Here is an 18,985-nt window from a genome sequence, read left to right as displayed (position 1 = left end):
ACAACTCGATCAAAAGGAAAAGCCAAGAAGCACCATTATGATATTTCTAGAGGTTCTTCATCTTTAGGTGGGAGACCAAATTCTAGTAACTTTGAGTATAGTAAATCATCTACTAGTACTCAAGACATTACTGTCCCTCGAAACATCTTAATTTTTGACCTCCTCATAGTTATCCACCTCCATATGGTTATTATCCTCCTCAAATGTATTTTTCACCTCAAATGTATCATTTACCACAAATGTATCCCCCACCACAAATGTATCATCCTCAAATATATCATCCACCTTAAATGTATTAAGAACAAAAGCCTTAGGGATGGAGATGGAGTTAACTTGGCTCTCAAAGTGAAGATAGAGAATTTGATCCTCCTTGTCATTCTACCATGTGATAAATTTTGAAATATATATCAATAATTGTAGTTGATGGAATTTGAAATTATTATATTTTTAAGTTTGTAATTTTATTAAATATAGATGCTTCGTATTTAACATATTATGTTTTATTAATATTTGATTTGTCTAGAATTAATATTGAATATGAACTTGGTCAAGAAAAATTTTATGGATAAACCAAATATGAATGCTTTTTATAATCTAAATAAAATTGTGAATAATTTTTTTAGAAAATAAAAAATATAGAGTGTCATAAACTATTTTTAAAATCATTAAATAAGAGTTTTTATAATTATAATTATAATTATTATATTTTATAATAAATTATACAAAAAAAAAATTTATGACTGCGATGACCGTAATAACGACAATGATTTCTGTTATATCCGAAAATACGATAAACGTGACGCGACCGAAAACGTGATTGCCACTGCTATTTAAATCCCTCGTTAGTGTTCTTCAAGGTATTGGGGCTTTCTCACATGACGAGGAACTGACAGAACTTGGAGAGATGTTTGGGTATCTTCCTGTTCATCCATTGACAAGGAAAATGCTTTTCTTTGCCATATTATTGAACTGCCTTGATCCGGCTTTGACCCTAGCATGTGCCTCGGAATTCAGGGATCCAATTGTCCTTCCCATGCAGCCTAATGAAAAGCAAAAGGCTGTTGCTGCTAGGCATGAGCTTGCATCGTTGTAAGGTGGGCAAAGTGATCAGCTGGCACTTATAGCTGCTTTTCAGTTCTAGAAGAATGCAAACAAAGGGGTCTAGAAGGACGTTTTTGTTCACGATACTTTGTCTCATCAAGCACCATTAATATGCTGTTTGGCATGCGAAAGCAGCTCCATGCTGAACTAACACGGATTGGGTTTATTCCAGACGAGTCTCAAGCTGTTGTCTGAATGCAAATCACCCTGGGATACTCTATACAGTCCTTGTGGCTAGTTTGTATCCAATGGTGACAGGGTAAACAATTTTCTGTAGAGGCTGCCGCTGGCAGTAAAGTTCAGTTACACTCTCATGCAATTAATTCTAAGTTATCACTTAAGCAATCCAATGATTGCCCTTTGATTATTAAGATGAAATAATCCGTGGGGATGGGGGTGTGTTCATAAGGAACTGTACTGTTGTTGGGCCACTTCCATTGTTACTTCTTGCAACAGAGATTGCAGTGGCTCCTGCAAAGGGCAAGATGACAATGAAGATGATGATGATAATGATGGAAGTGATGATGGTGATGTGTGTGACACTGATGGAGACGAATGTTTATGGTTACTAAGTCTGAAAGAAATGAAGAAAGGATCATGTCCTCTCCTGATAATTCTGTTATGGTGGTTGTTGATAGGTGCTTTCATTCAGATCAACAGCACTTGATGTCGCTCAAATCTACTGCTTGAGAGAGTGATTATCAGCAGCACTGTTATTCAAAGTAGGCACTTCAGTTGTTTTATGCGCATAAGAGCTAAAATGCACCTTGCCCACCTTCCCTTTCTTTTGTTTAATACTAAAACACATTTAGCTCGTCACCCTGAAACTTGTTATTTTTGCTTGTTTTTATATTTTGGTCAACTTTTCCCAGGTAATGCATCCAGGCCAAGTTCTTCCTCCCGTTCTTGGGGCTTCTATATATGCAGTAGCCCGCATTCTATCTTAGGATGTCTTATCAGGCATCTCCACACGAGCAGAGTCTGTGGATTCACTGATTTTGAGGGTGCGTGCTACTGAAATCAACAAACCCTTGCCTAGAAGGCGAGATACGGGTCCCAATTCGAGTAGGTTCCTTCTATCACTTGTGAACCAAAGCCCGTTTGATACTTCAAGTTACCAGAAAGCTAAGGCCCCTGCAGTTGAGGCCGTAGCAAATGGAATTAAGCCCTCAAGTTTAATCGAACAGGCACCATTAATGTCAGTTGGGACGAGTCTAGATCAGGCTTTATCACAAGGCCCTATATCAGTTGCTTCTGGTTCAGACGTGTCTAAATTACAGGGTCCCAGGGGAGATTCTTGCTAGCGGCGACGTGGGAATAGGTCCAAGAAGGTTAAACAGGGATCAAGTTGATGGTCTTAAAGGGCTCATCGGAGTACGAGATAGATAGCGGTACGTGTGGTCTATACCGTTAGTTTTGAAGGTTCTGCAATCCATACAAGCCATCCCGTGACCTTGGTTGAGAATCGTTTTATGAACTACATGCTAACATAACAATCGTTTATAATTGACTGTTCTTGCTAAATTAATTGATTTTAAGTAGCCAATCGGGAGATCCGGTTTGGGTTGGATTAAAGGTGTCAAATATGTCGTGTTGGGTCAGTGTAGCCAATTTAAAAATTAATGTACATGTTAATAAATGGTGCCGATCTAGGATTTAAAATTTAATCATGTTAGCACGATTTATAAAGATCAAGAATATAACACAGCATGTGACTTGCAATTTTATGAGCTGTGTCGGTATAATATTATTTTTCATGTTGAGTTAGGTCAAGCATAGTCTATTAATACTTTTTTAGAATTTTAATTATTTTTAAAAGATTTTATCTATTATTATAAATAATAGATAAATAATAACAAACAAAAAATTTTATCTATTTAGAAATTTATCTATTATTTTAAATAATAACATTTAATAGATAAATTTTTTTTGATCTATTTAGAATTTTATCTATTATTATAAATAATAACATTTAAGAGATAACAAACACAAATAAAATAAAATAAAAAGATATATAATTTACATAATTTGATAAAATGTTTACATTTATGAAGATGGATAATAGAACATACTAAATAAAGATTTTGAAATTATGATTGTAATATTTTTTAAAGAAATACATACACATTGTCTATTTATCGTTTAGCATTACACATATAACTAAAGTTTTGTTAATTTGTCCAATATCAAAAGTAAGTGAAATTTTAGAAGAAATTTTTGATAAACTAGGTATTAAATTTTCTTTATAAGAAAAAATATTTTAAAAGAAATCTAAAAAAATTTCTTGAAATTGTTTTATAATTACGCATAGTATATCATTTCTAAATAAATCATTAAAATGCTTATTATTTACAAAAACAAATGGCTATTAAAATCATATTAAAATTTTAGTTAATTGATTACATCAATTATCTTGTGAAAAATAAAATACACTTAAAGACCCATTAAAATGCTACTAAGTGTAGTTTGTGTTGGATTATTAGAAGTGACAGATATAGCATCGTATTTTTCCTTATCCCTCTTCTTTTGTTTTACAAATAAATTTTTTTATATATATATGTTATAAGTTTAAAATTTTTGATTATGTAACTTTGAAAAATATGTTAATTTGTTTTTATAGACACGAATTTAAATAAAGTAATTTGTACATTAAACTATTCATAAATTAGTTAGATATAATTCATCTATCAATCATTTAAATATTTAATAAGTAAATTTATTTAAAATAATTTTATTTTATAAATTACCACAAAATAAATATAATTTCATTAGAATCTAAAAAATAACATAAATACACCCAAATGCCTATTTATAACAATTATAGGTTAACATGGCACAACATATTTGGATTTGTATATCGTGCCGTGCTAGCTTAATTGTCATGTGCTAACACTAGTCCTTAACGGATCATGCCACGCTGACCCATGAGTTTAAAAATTTCTAATCCAGTGCAAATACATATACACGCATATATATACATATCATGTTTAGCTTGCTTGATTATTTAACGACAGAATGTTGAATCATATTGTGTCATGGGCCATTCAACCCATTTGACACCTTTAGGTTGGATTATTTTAGGTAGGCTCATTTCAGGTTAAAGAAAAATTGGATCATTTTAACTTTGGGTCATGTTAGGTTCAGATTAAGAAAAATTATATCATTATGAGTTTAAAGTATTCAAATTGGGTTAATTCGTCTTCAGATCATTTTGAGTTATGATTATTTCAATTTCATATTTTTTCCAATTTGATTATTGTATCATTGAAGTTTAATACTTTGGTCATTCATATTTAAGTTTTGTTTGTTTTGCAAAAATTGATTTTTAAAAAATGGTTTTTTGGAAAATATTTACACCTTTTTGAAAAAATAATAAATTTTTTGTTGTTTGTATGATTCAATAAAAAATATTTTTTGTTATTTGGTAGTTATCTAAATTTTTTTTTCAAAAATATTGACATAACTATTAAAATATTAAAAATTATTTATTATTAATATATTGAATTATTTAATATTAAAATTATTAATATTAAAAATCAATATTTTTTATAATAATATTTAGCATTAAAATATTATATTAATATTAAACCTTTAAAATAAAATTATTTATTATTATTTATATTAATATTTTAAAATATTTAAAACAACATTATTATTCTTAAATATTATTTTATTAATATAATAATATTAAAAATAGTAATAATTATTATTAAAATATAAAATATTTATACTATAAAATAGTTATATTTTATATTGAAAGTATCTATTATTAAATCATAACAATTATATTAGTTATTTATATTTATTATTAAAATAGTTTTATAAATAAATTAATCAATAAAATATAAAATATATTTTAAATTGAAAATTATTAAAAAATGATAAAAAATATTCTTATAATTTAAATATTATTATTATATTAAATAACATTAATAATTTTTTATTGATTGATATTTAGTTATTATTTAAAAACATTTAATGTACTAACTATTAATTTATTATTAATAATTTATCTTGATATTTCATATAATCACATTCGTCCACATTGCTCATTTGGCAATGAATTAAAAGTGAGTAAGTAATTAGATAATTTAAAAAAACCACTTTAAAATATTCGGCCCGTAACGCTCGAGCCCGTAGTCCATTATCTCCATTTGCTAATCTTCATCCAAGATTAGCTAGCAAAGCCGTGTTCGTGTTTGAAGTCGGTCTTCCGAGTACCTACACTCTCGTCTCTTTTGGGTCGACAAACATGATCCTATTTTATCATAGGAACTGTCCTCGCTCACTCATTCCACCCCACAAAAATTCCAATTCCAAGCATCATTCTCCTTTGCAACAGTTACAAGAAGTTTCAAAATTTCAAAACATTGAATGCTTGTCGTGTGAGGATGGGCTTGTCGGACGATGCAGCGGCCAACCGTTGAAATTAAATCTGCGACAGTTGGATGTAGTCAGAGAGAAATAATTCATAAGTACTGAAATTTACATTAATCTGTTTTGGGAGTGACATTTTATGGATTTATGAGAATTAGAAGTCGTAATATGATTATTTTGAATTTCTTTTAATTTTTTATTGAAAGTTAATCTTATTTGAATTTCATTTTTAAACTATTTAATTAAAATCTTTAAATAAATTTTAAAAATTTAAATATAAAACAAACTAAAATTTAAAATTTTTTTTGTGGAATAGTAAAATTGAGTAAAATCTTCATCCTATTGTAATAAATCTTATAAAGCAATTGATTATTTGCTAAATCTTAAAAATATTTTTCAATGAATATCAAGTCTTCCTTTCTTTGATTAATAATATTAGGAAAAATATTTGTGTAGAACGTGGAAAAGATGCCGGACCTTGGCTTTAGAAACAAAAAAAAAACAAGTCAAAAACCATTCTTTCCTTAATCCCCGTTGATAGGTTCCTTTCATTTCATTTCCGTTTTTGTTAATATATTAGGTGATTCGACTGTTTGTCGCTGTATATATTTTATATTTATAAATTCCCAAAATAAAGAAAAAGAAAACAAAAAAGAAGCCGGAATCCAGCGGCTTCCATCTCTTTCTCTTTTTCAAAAACCAAATCCCTGATTTCTTCCTCAATTTCTGCTGATTTTTTCTCCGATTCCGGTACTCCTATTTTCCTTCCTTTCTTTTCTTTTTTGTTCTTTTATTTTTTCTTGCTATGTCTTGCAGAATCATTTTGGTTTTGATGGTTATACTGTTGAAATTTTTGGTTTTTTAAATGTTTCCATATCGTTGTTAGTCGTTGGAAAATACTTTTTTTTTTTGTTTTTGCAAAACCTTGTAGAATGGTTGAATCAGTTACCTTAAATCAGTGGTATTTTAATTTTTAATTTCATTAGTTTTTAGATTGATGCAATAGATTAAGGAAAATAAACTAAAAATTCCGATTAGTTTTAGGATGCCTAGTGAAGTAATTCTATCTCATCGCTGCAAAATGATTAATGAGAATGCTTGGTCTTCTGTTCTGTTTTTTCGTTCTTCTGAATCATATGATTTTGTTGAACAAACGTAAAGGCAGTTTGTTCATATCAAACGGCCATTGACGTGGATGGAGCATTCTTTGTTGAAATGAATCCATCGAATATGTTATTTGAATATGATGTCTTGGCATGTTTGATATAGTATCCCCTTAACTTTGAAGGAATTCCTTGTTGCAAAATTTGCTTTCATGCATTCAAGATTGAAATGCATTAGATATGCTTTTACTGTAACACAGCCCTAAACTTATATGCTGATCAGGTTTTAAGACCAGAATGTTGCTCAATGACTTTGAGGATATACTGATCATAAATTAGATTCCGGACTGCTAACTCTCTTTTGAGTACATAGAGTGGACATTTTCACATCATAACCATCCTCCCCTAGCCTCTGTCTCTCCTCTTTTTAGATGATTGATATGTAAAAAATTATAAGTCCTTTAAAATAGTAAAATGGTTTTCTGATTTTCTTTCATCTATGGTGAATAAAGTGGTTCATACTGTTTTTCTTGCTTAGAGGGGAATGTAAAGTGGTGCATACTATATTTGAAATGTCAAGTTGATTATAATTCAAATTAAAGCAATTATAGTGAGTGCATAAACTTTTTTCCTTTTTTTTTGTAATTTTTATGATGCTCATTCTTTTCTTAAAATTGTTTTACATCTTATTCATCGCGAAGAACTGGAAGAATACAGATTCGAAGAGGCAACAGAAAATTCATCTTCTTAGACTGATTGGTTGAGGTACGTGCTCTGATATTGGTTTCTGGAAAGGAAACTATGGAGATAAAATCTTACCAAAATCAGGCTGAGCTGCTGGTAAAGGAATATTTACTAGCAGATTCCTTCATCCCATACACATCAGTTATTTGTGGCGTTTGTGCTTGCAAGATGGTATGTTTCCTAATCAATTTTATGATTCATTATTCAGTTTGAAAATAATTAATTGAGTTAGAGTGATGATTTTCTATATGAAGCTAATTCTTTTTAATCTTTTTCTTTATTGATGATTCTTTTTCATTGAGCTTTTGTTTCCTTTTAGTTTTTCTTGTTATTTCTCTCATTTCTTCTGTTTAAGCCTTTCTTATTTCTCTTCTACTATCTTTCCCTACTTTTTCTTCAAATTTTGACCATTATCCTTTTCCAGGTCTATGATCTTACACAGAAGTTTAGCAATATTTACTTCAAGAGCTACCCTAGCCTATCAAAAGTCCAACGCACTGAGTGGAGCAACCGGTGACTTATATTTCTAGTTAGCTTGAATATGTTATTACTATTTATTTTTATCGATACAGCATTAATGTGTGGATGGTTTATGCAGATCCATATCAACCTTTCATGCTGTTTTCATAACAGTTATGTCCTTATACTTCGTGTTTTGGTCAAATCTCTATTCTGACTACCAATATGCTGGCCCAGTTACTTTCCGCAGTTCTGCACTGTCTACATTCACGTTGGGGGTGAGGATACCTTTTTCTTTTCATCTTCAATTAAAACTTTTGGAATTGAGAGATAATATTTAATCATTGATATCTGGTCTTTTATTCTTGGTTTAGAATATTGGATATTACTAAGATGTTGATCTGCCATACCTTTAATAACATGTCTTCATGATAATTGTTTTAGTCATGCACTTTGTTACATAAATCCCTCCAGAATGGTTTATTTTCACCATGTGTAGCATATCATTTAGAAGAAGCAATTAAGTTTTAAGTTTTCTTCATTGAATATTTAAATTTCTAGTGAATGGAAATATTACTAATATGATTTTATTTCATAAATTCAAATGATGTGGGTGGCATTGCCATTGATAGGAGAAATAATCGTGAATTGCTGTTGATTTTTTATGCTGAAATTGACTTCTCATTTACTAGGTTACCAATGAAGAGTTCTACAATATGTTTATCTATTAATATGTCATCCTTGATTATGTCTGCAATAGTGCAATTCTTATGTTTTAATGTAGTAAAGGCTCTATGGCATTTGGTTTCCTATTCCCCAACAGGATATAAAAATCTCCTTTGCCAAAATTCTTGTTTATGTATGAAACAAGAAATATAATCATGGTGCAAAAATATGCATTCATTTTAACACCATTTTACAAATTTTTAACAAACTGAACTTTAAGCTTAAGACTTGCATTTGTTGAACTTTAGATCAAACTCTGGCATTGAAACTTTATAGTAAGCTGGGTTCAATTTTCATGGGGATTTGCTAGGCTTGGTTCAATTTACCTCGGGTGTGAAGATTACTTATCAGAATAAATATCACCTATGTTACATATAGCTAGTTTGCAACAAACATATTTCACCATGACTGCAAATATGCAATTAAAAAGCTCCGTCTCCAACACTATCAATGTATAATCCCAGCCTGTGTCTGTCTCTAATCTTTCATGGCCACGTGGCATGGTCTGCTAACTGAATAAGTAAATCGCATCATGGTCGTGACCTTATATCTGTTATCATCATCAAATAATGGATATCTGGTGCAGGGCTAGTTCAATACAGACCTGTCTCACTTGAAGCTGATCAGTGGTTTGGCTATGAAGTTTCTTGAACCACCTTGCAACCAGCAGATTAGTCCTGGTCACCATGCTTGGAGCATGTTTAGTTGGAGCAGCCAGACCTAGGGACAATTTCTGCCAAATTATTTCTTCTGGCCTAGTATATTGATTCTCATGACTATGATAACTAAATCCTAAGAAAACTTACTAATAGCTCTTACTCTATTGACATGCCTATACTTTATGCCAGTTAGCACTATCCATATATCGATAATAGGATGCAATATCTAGATTGTGCTTGTTTTAGGATTTGGTTGGAGTAAGCTTTTGCTTTCCTTCATTTTGATATGGCTAAAATACTAAAAAGGCCCTTGTACTTTCTCAAATTTCTCAGATAAGACCAATTTACACAGTCTGTCTATTAAATAAGTTTTTAATGTGGCTGGAAACTAATTGTAGCACGGTTATATATACAAGAGGGAGTAATATTGCTGTAAATTCATCTTGCCGAAACTTTTCATTTGTTTTAACACTTCCCTAGGTTTATATTTTATCACCTCTAGCTGTCTTCTAAGTAAATTAAGCTTACATGTCATTTTTTGAGGATTTTTTTGACAGGTATCTGTTGGTTACTTTCTTGCTGACATTGGGATGATCATTTGGTTTTACCCTTCTCTAGGTGGAATGGAGTATGTAAGTATTTTATTGTTTGATTATGATCTTGCCCCACCTTTTCTTCTTTCCATAGAAGCCTAGTTGGTGAGGACTGATATTCAATCTGATCCTGATGTAAATCAACCTAAAATGCTGTTATTTCAGGTCCTTCATCATCTTCTGTCAGTAGCAGGTGTAGCATATTCTATGTTGACTGGGGAGGGTCAGCTTTACACCTTCATGGTACTCATCTCTGAGACTACAACCCCTGGGATCAACTTGAGATGGTAAAAACTTATCTATGTGCTAGTTCATTCCTTCTATCTGTCGATTATAAAATGCATATTACTTTTACTTTATGCTAAGGATAGACTGGGTTCATATAGGTATCTTGAGACAGCTGGAATGAAGAGATCCACAGCTTACTTAATTAATGGAGTTGTAATATTTGTTTCATGGCTGGTGAGTGAAATCAGTTTACTGCCTTCAGACTTTTTACTTTACTTTTAATGCTTGCATATATCCCTCCACAAATTTATAATAAAGTTAGTTATAATGAACTTTAATGTTTTTGCCAGGTTGCTAGAATACTCCTGTTTATGTATCTATTTTACCACATCTACTTGCACTATGATCAGGTAAAAAATTCCTACAAAACTTTATCTGGTGTCAGCCGTAGGTGTTTATTGTTTATTAGCATACTCGATGTTTTATCTAAATTTTTTTAAAACCATTTTGAATTCCAACTATTAAACTGCCTATATACTATTTTACTGAGTTACTATTTGATCCTCTATTAGTGTAATTTTTTAATTCTACAATCGGGGTTAAGGAATTGCACGTCCCATTTTTTTTTAATTAGTTTTTCTTATTTATTAAATATACCCTACGGGATATATTTATCACTTTATTAACTTTGCTTGTGAAATTTAAAAACTCCACTAACAGTAGATAAATTAATTTCTCTCTTTCTTTAGCTGACACATATTGTATGTAATGTGAGAACGTAGGTTTATTTTATTATTTGTTGTCCTAAGTACCGAGAAAACCTAAAGTCACTCCGGAACAGTAGTAAATCTTGATATAATACCCTAAATCATGTAGGCTTTGTTCTTAAAATGTAAATGTTGACATGGGTTTGGCATTTAAATATCAATTTATTATCCTACAATTTTTTTTTTTTTCATTTTTATGACAAGTTTGGTCAATATGTTAACAGCCTACCACTGTTTTCTCCTGAAAACAGGTTAAGCTGGTGCACCACTTCGGGCTATTGTTAATATTCGTTGTGCCTTTAGTCCTTTCTGTTATGAACTTAATGTGGTTTGGAAAGATTATCAAGGGATTAAAGAAGACATTAGCGAAGAGACAGTGAAAGGTACATTGAAACCGACTCTGATGAGGTGACATTGGCAAAGAAAATCCTTCTATCAGGCTTAATGTCATGTGCATTCGCACTCTCCACTTTGTTAATGTGTAAATGGTATAAAGGGTAGAGGTGAAAACCATACAGCCGTCGCAGTTTCTGATTCAATGTTACAAATTATCTTGTAATGCAGAAGCACGATTGATCGGATATGTACTTTCTAGCAATGTGGCAATTTATACTTTTAGACAAATTATATTATTATTAAATCTCAAATTTCATAATTTTCTCATTTAATGGAAACAATCAAATGTAAATATGCAGAAAGATCAATCTATACTTTAAGCAGACTACACTGTAAATCTCAAATTTCATAGTTCTGTGTTCTAACGAAGTCAATCAAATGTAGACATGTAAAAGGAAAAGAAAAATCAAGTATCGGCAAAAGAAAAGAAATTGACAATTACCTTAAACATGAGAAAATCCTTTTCCTGCCAGAGAGAATTTTATCTTTCTACAATGATTTTCTTCCTCTCCTCCGTCTCTTTCTTATTCATTTTTCGTTTATGTTTTTTTGGACGCTTCTCTCTAAATAGCTTCAGATATTTTCTTTTTAATTAAGGGCATAAAAATAAAATGATTCCTTTTTCTCTTTATCAATTATAAAATAAAAAATATTAAAACTATAATGACAACTGTTGATCAAGTAATACTTCAATTTGAAACTATTAATCATAGTTATTAATTTTGTTTTGGTACTAATTATATCGATCGATATGTTTTAATTATATCAAAATATGTTATACCTAAAGATAATTTTTTATTCTAAATTTAGTAGTGGGTAATACATATTATTTTCGTTGATTTCAACGGATTTAAGTGAATTTTGATGGATTGAATTATTTTAGTGAGTACATGAATGTGAAATATATTTTATAATTTGTAATTTTTTTTTGTTTAACTATTTTTAGCCAAATAAAAATAAAATTAATTGATAAAATAACTCTTAAAAGTTGAGTTTCTCTAATTTTTTTATTATAACTTATTTTCTTTTATACTTTATTTTTCAAATTAAAATTTATAAGTATTTCAATCTCTTTCAAAATAATAATCATGCTTTATTTTTAAAGTTTAACAATTATGAAACCAAGGTTAATTTTTTTCATCTCTTTATTTTTATCTTAATATTTGCATAAAAATATTTATTCAAATATTATATTATCAGATTAAATGTTCAAAAATATAATAAAAAATTTATGATATTATTTCTTATATTTTTAAACTTATTTATTTGATTTTTGAAGATATTGAATATTTATTTTGTAAATTATTAATAAGATTATAATGTATAAATTCATGCATATTTATAAATATATTTATACTAAAATTAAAAATCTCAAATAAAATGTTAAAACTACTATACCACTTTTCTTTTAAAAAATGGAAATATTATTAAGTACAAAATTAACAACCTTGTCATAAACAGTAAAAATAGAAGAGACTACTTTAATTTATAGTTATAGATTTTGGTTGAAAAACGTGTTTAGAAGTGTGATGATTTAGTTTAGTATTGTAATCTATTATCATCCCTATTAAATTAAATTCTTTCTTTTGATATCTTTTAATAAAAGAAATCATAATTAAAATTTATTTGAAAATTATTTGATATATATAATTATCAATTTTTATTAAATTAAATATGTTTTTGGATCTTTTGGTGAAATAAAACAAAAGAAAAGAAGAATGATAAAATTATAGAAAAAAACAAAGAAAAATGAAAATAGTATATGTGCACCTCTTTTATTATTTCAATTTATTATTTTCCTTTTATTTTCTCAATGTTTTTATTAATTTAAAGTGATTTAATAAAAATGAATATAAAATTTAATCATTTAATATTTTTAAAAAATCTTAAAATGTGGAATGTCAATATCCTAAATAGAGAATGGAGTACATGGTGCAGAAACTTTTTCTTTTCTTCTTCACTGAACTTGAAACATATTACAGATTTCAACTGGGCCATATACCATCTTAATTTCAGCAACGAAATCAATAAAGCAATTTACAGACCAATGACTGGCTGCATTGTAACAAGTCAAAATAAATAGCCATAAAAAAAAAAAAAACTCATAACTACTTGGAAGTACCCATAAGTGCTCTTCCGTAGGCCACTGGGAGTGATGCAAATTTCTTTGCTTTCCCTACATAAGCTCTTTTGGTGAAATTGTTATAGTCATTTTCTTCAATGGCATCTAAGATCTGTCGATATAGCAACAGTGATGCCCACACTGGCCATCTGCTAGCAGCATTTAGCTCTGCAACACCTTTTTCAGCCTCATCAAAGAACATCCTTGCTCGTTTTATTTGATCTTTCATAAAATTTCTCCACTTGTCTGTCACTTGTCCGCGAAATATGTCATCGTCTGATAGGCTGGCTTGTGCCAATTCATCTTGTGGTAGATATATTCTTCCTCTCCTAGCACTAGGGAAATTCAAACCACAGAGGCGTGGGTCATGTGAAAACACTTAAGAGTTCATCAGAAAGTAAAAAATTTTGGTACAATTGGACTTACTCTTCCCCAACATCTCTTAGTATATTAGTAAGCTGATTAGCAATTCCAAGGGCTAATGCCGCATTGTAGACGCTCTCTGTCGATGCCTTCGATTCATGTGCAATCCCCATTACTGGGACAGTCATTAGTCCAACTGTCCCAGCAACATAGTAGCAATAAAGGTAAAGCTCATCAAAGTTCTTATATCTTGATTTCCTCAAATCTAACCTCATTCCCTCTATCATGTCCTTGAAGGGCTGCACAAAGAGATGAATTCATGGTTGATTTAGTTTCAGCACAAGGATTTTATAGCTGAGATGCAAAATATCCGGGTCTTTAGCTGTGTAAATGCAACAAAACCTGTATGTCTACAGGGTACTTTGAGACAGTATCAGACAAAGCAGCATCAAGCATATCATACGGACGACCTTCGAAAAGGTCATCTAATCTTTTCTCCCATCTGTCAAGAGCCCTGGGCGTAATGTGTAAAGCATTAGGTCCATCCACAAGCTCATCAGTCCTCCGACACCACACTGCACAATAGAGGGATATATTGATTACAACTGTGAAACATTATCCAGCAAAGACGTCGTCACAGTTAAATATTCACCGATGTTGTTGATTGCAATTCTTTTTACTAACCATCTACATTTATTACAAAGAAGCAGAATTGTCACAAATTTTGAAGACCAAACAAGAATCCCTTAACTGTGACTTTTGCTATTGGCCAAAAGATGCATCCTAAAACACCTAAAACCAGTGCTTTATCATTTGCCACAAAAAGCAGGGAAGGTCCAATAATGATATGTACCACAAACATGACAAAGAGGAATCACTTTGAACGACTTAAAGACGTAAGCGACCATTCATGAACCCAGAACTTAGCTTAATTGGCATGTGCAGCCACTTTTAAAAAGTGGCATAGGCAGGATTCAAATCTTAATAATTACGACCCTTTTCCTTATTCCCAACTGCGACCTCCTTTGTAAGAAGAAAAAAAAAAACCAATCATACATACCGTAAATTGCCCACACAGCTCTCCGACGCTCTGGCGTCATAAGCAATGTACCTGCAAAGAACAACAGACATTTGTGAATATGAAATTTCGATGTTCTTGTTATCCTGAAGAGTGGTCATTTAGAAAATCTTAAATTTTGAACAAATAAAGTACCATTACTACTTTAAATACAACCATTATTTGTTCAGTTGGACAGGAACCTACAATGAGATGAGATGGAACTTGTTGGCTTTTATGTAGGAACTATCACGGTAATGCTCCCCCAACTTTTTTTTGCTACATATTAAAACCAGCATTCTTGACTGTAACATTGTAATAGATGTTACAATGACAAAAGAGCGACCATGAAAATCTTTTGCAAGTATTATTGAGGATGGAAAGGTGAAAGGAAAATATTAAATTTTTTTTGGATTTTTTCTGCCATTTCTCGCAACCAAACAGCCTAATGCTAGGAGAAAAATAAAAAGTATTGTATAATAATAATAATAATAATAATAATGAAAGGATTGAACCCATTTGTGAACTTTTAAAAACTATAATAATAATGCGATCATAAACTATTACCAAAAGTAAGATCTAAAATTTTATATGTTGAAAAAACATTCAACTAATACTTTTTAAATGAATTGACCACAACCAAAAAAAAGAAGAAAGAAAACAAAGTGAAGTTACCTAATGATCACAAGAATTTTACTGCAAAACGGTAAAGCAAAAGTAGAAAAAGAGGGGGCTCAAGAGCAACTACCCAAGTAGAAAGTTTTAGCATACTCAGCACAAACTTCACCACACCGATCATAAGCTTCATTCAAGAGATCCCAATCTGTCAAACCATCAGTTTTAGCAGTTCTTTTCAAATCCAAAGCTTTCTTTTGCCTCTGTTCTTTGACCAAAGCAGCCTGCTTCAACACCACCTCATAGACCTTCTGCTCTGAGGATCTCGCCGGATTAGCGACTGCACTTGAAAAGGCTGCTGAGACCCCAGTTGAAAACTTCAGTCCTGTACACAACCTAGACCCCTTCTGTTTCCCACTTCTTGGTATGAATCTAAGTAAAGCGGTGGCATTCTCTTTGGGAGTTATCACCCAAAGAAGAACACCCGCCATGTTGAAAGAGCAGTCCAATTATGTCTTTGGGTCACTCTTTGTTTTCGTTTCTGGTTTGGTTTTGAACCAGCAGAGAGGGTTGGGAAAGATGAGTAAAAGATGTATGAAATTTTGGGTGTTGGGCAATTAATTGAAACCAGCAAATGGATAGAAGCAGTAGTTTGTTGAGTTGGAGCTAATTTTTTTAAGCAAATGACCACCACTGATCTTCTCAAAGACAAAGGATATGCACGCTAAAAAGGCAAAAGATACTGTTCCATATAAGCTAATTGGCAGGAATATGCCAGCCCCATCACTCCTGATCTAACGCATGTATTTCTGTGGATACTATTTCGTCGTACAAATATAGAATTTAAACTACATTTTTCCATATATGACAAAAAGAAAAAAAAAACCTTTGGAATTAAAATTTAATAATTATTTAAAATTTTGTTATTTTTTAATTAATTAAATTTATAAATATTTATTTTCATCGAGTCATAAAAAAATTATTAATTATTTTATTCAATTAAAAATTTAAATAAATTAAAAAATACTTAAAATTTTAATTAAATAAAAATAGATATTTATAAATTTTTTTGAAATAAAAAATAAAAAAATTAATTAATTATAATAAAATATCAAAATTTTAAATTTTTATTTAAGAAATTTTTTATTCTTTTACCGTTATATATATATATATATATATATACTATTTTCATCCATAAAGTTCTAAAATTGTGACATATGACAATATGAGTCAGCATTGGTTTTATGCTCTGTATTTGTTTTCTACTCCTATTGGTTCCTCTTCTAGTCAACGTGTCTTTTTGTTTAAAATGACTTTTAAAATCTCCTTGCATATAGATATATATATATATATATATAATTTTCAAGTTTGAACTGAATTATTTTTTTTATTTGTAAAAATATTATATTTTTAATTTTAATGATAAATTTAATTTAGAAAACCTCAAACCTTAAATATTAAAAAAATAAAAAAAAATCTACCAATTAAATGGAGCCTTAGTATGCTAAAATATGAGATATACCTTATATGAAAGATTTTTTTTTTTTTTGAACATAATAATTGAGTATAACAAGTAAAGTTATTTGATTACACATGTCTTCCTTTTTTTTTTCATAATATAATGTTTCCACACAATTAAAATAGAAAATAAAGTAAGAAATACAATGCTTGCAAGTTAAAAGAAATTTATTCTAATTTTATTTTATTTTAATAAATTATAAAAAATAATATACTATATAAACTTTATTTCCATTAAGAAAATTTGTCTATACTGAAGATCAAATCTGAATTTATCCTTATGTCACAGGTCGAGACTTAAATTTCGACCAGCGCGACTTCGAGATCCGGGTATGCACTCTTTCAACGTCTTAGATCAACTTACTTGTCATGATTCACATCATTGTGAGATATCGTCCGCTTTGATATCTCTGAGCTCATGATTTTATCTTACAAAAAGCGTCTCATAAAAAAGAGGTGGTGTGAACCTTTTTATACCTCAATGACCTTTCTATTATATTCGATATGAGATTCAGGACTCTTCCTCTGTCCGTAACACTTGCATATTCCTTGGTGAAAATTATTTGTGGTAATCATAATGTAGAAGAAGGATCAATCATTTATTTTTATTTTTTTATTTCAAATTAATCTATCAAATCATTTTAATTAGAATATTAAATAGTATCATTCATTGATATAATGTCAAAGTGATACATAGTTAGAGAGAAAAAAAAAAAAAGAAAATATATATAGTGAAATTGAAGACAAAAAAGTAAAAGGAAAAAAAAAAAAACTCTACTACCAAAATGGCAAGTCTGTAATATCATGTTATATATATTTTAATAGAAAAAACTCTACAAATATAAATTGTGAAATCAGTGAGTGGAGACTATAAAATTCAAAGTAACAATAATCATTGGAAGGAATTAAGCTTAATTGATGATTGGGCCAACCACATTTTGATAATCTTCTTTATGCAAATTGGTGAGGTGACCATGTAATTTGTAGAGTTGACATATATTGTAATTACTCCACTAAGTTCAAATTGTGTAGAATGCAAGATGGCCACTATCATTTTTTTAGGTGTAAGAGGCAACATTAATTATTTTTTTCCAACATTAATTATGGTTTAAATTGCATCCAACATTTATTTTAATGATTAATGATTGATTTAAAAAAAAAACTAAAATTTGAATTTTTTTATCCCAAATAAAAAAGTATGATTGAAATTAACCTGGATATTGTAATTTTTAAAAAAAAGAAAAGATATATCATAATGATAAAAGGTAAAATTATAATTCAACGAAAATGATTAATTGACTCAAATGTAATACCAAAATCTAATATAATTATTTTTGTATAAAAGTAAAATCATAGATATTATTCTCTAATAAAAAAAGTTTGTATAATACAGTTTGTACTTCTTTTAATACAATTATTTATTTTTATATTCAAGCCGCCAGCTATTTTTTAATTAAAATAATAATGAAAGGATCATTTTTATTTGCATGATAAAAAACAATTCGTCGCCAAATAAAATTTTCTCCCACATCAATTGTCAACAATTTTGTCTTTTATTTATTTATTTATTTATTTTTTTAACATGGGTCTTCCTCCTTATAAAACCCGTGGATCACCCTCATGCCATCACTTTCAATAAGCCTAACCAACTCCTTATAAATTGTTTTGAAAATGAGATTTTAAAACACATCTTTTTTTAATTACAAAAAATAAATTATATTTTTTAAAATATTATTTTTACAATATATATAAGTAAAAATTCATTTGCATCCGTGTAAGTGTTATATATATATATATATATATATATATATTTATTTATTTATTTATCTTTGAATTAACTTAAAAAATATTTATGATTCTTAACTATTTTTATCCAAAATAAAAAAAAAAAGTATAAAACTTATGTCGGTGTAAATAATAACATCTTGGTTCGGATATAGTAGTAATATTAATATGAAGAAAAGATTTTAGTCAAAGATGAGAATGGATTTCATCAAATTAGGCTATTCGTATGACTTTTATATATGATACTTGACTAATTAGAGAGTTTATATAAATACAACGAGAAGGAGATTTGGACAAGAAACCCCTATTGAATTAGTCAATATATATATATATATGTACATCCATAAAGAAAAGGGGGAAATCCATATCCCA

The 18,985-nt window shown here is 29.6% G+C and overlaps 2 protein-coding genes and 1 pseudogene across 3 annotated transcripts; 2 read left to right on the top strand and 1 right to left on the bottom strand.

Moving 5' to 3' along the window:
* Nucleotides 1-2,453, top strand: part of LOC111316333 (DExH-box ATP-dependent RNA helicase DExH6-like) — a 68,165-nt pseudogene extending 65,712 nt beyond the window's left edge.
* A 2,986-nt stretch (nt 2,454-5,439) lies between these two features.
* Nucleotides 5,440-11,412, top strand: LOC111316760 (uncharacterized). 2 transcript variants are annotated; one of them, XM_022918870.2, is made up of 9 exons: nt 5,440-5,576; nt 7,283-7,496; nt 7,750-7,838; nt 7,924-8,062; nt 9,727-9,801; nt 9,928-10,049; nt 10,149-10,224; nt 10,341-10,400; nt 11,009-11,412. In XM_022918870.2, the coding sequence occupies exons 2-9, from the start codon at nt 7,383-7,385 to the stop codon at nt 11,135-11,137; spliced, it is 804 nt and encodes a 267-aa protein (XP_022774605.1). In that variant the 5' UTR covers nt 5,440-5,576; nt 7,283-7,382; the 3' UTR covers nt 11,138-11,412. The 2 variants fall into 2 exon arrangements, with proteins under 2 accessions (XP_022774605.1, XP_022774603.1); XM_022918868.2 differs by lacking the exon at nt 5,440-5,576 and adding an exon at nt 6,080-6,228.
* A 1,674-nt stretch (nt 11,413-13,086) lies between these two features.
* Nucleotides 13,087-16,009, bottom strand: LOC111316332 (phytoene synthase 2, chloroplastic-like). The gene is made up of 5 exons (XM_089753597.1): nt 15,444-16,009; nt 14,699-14,749; nt 14,041-14,213; nt 13,702-13,937; nt 13,087-13,610 (listed from the first exon to the last, which is right to left on the bottom strand). Exons 1-5 carry the CDS (start codon nt 15,799-15,801, stop codon nt 13,262-13,264), a joined length of 1,167 nt encoding a protein of 388 aa, XP_089609723.1. The 5' UTR covers nt 15,802-16,009; the 3' UTR covers nt 13,087-13,261.
* Nucleotides 16,010-18,985: the final 2,976 nt, after the last annotated feature.

The sequence above is a fragment of the Durio zibethinus genome, chromosome 24 (assembly GCF_047325235.1).
Source record: "Durio zibethinus cultivar Kanyao isolate XHJ-2024 chromosome 24, ASM4732523v1, whole genome shotgun sequence".
Lineage (NCBI taxonomy): Eukaryota > Viridiplantae > Streptophyta > Magnoliopsida > Malvales > Malvaceae > Durio > Durio zibethinus.
This window is presented reverse-complemented; position numbering and strand designations above follow the sequence as displayed.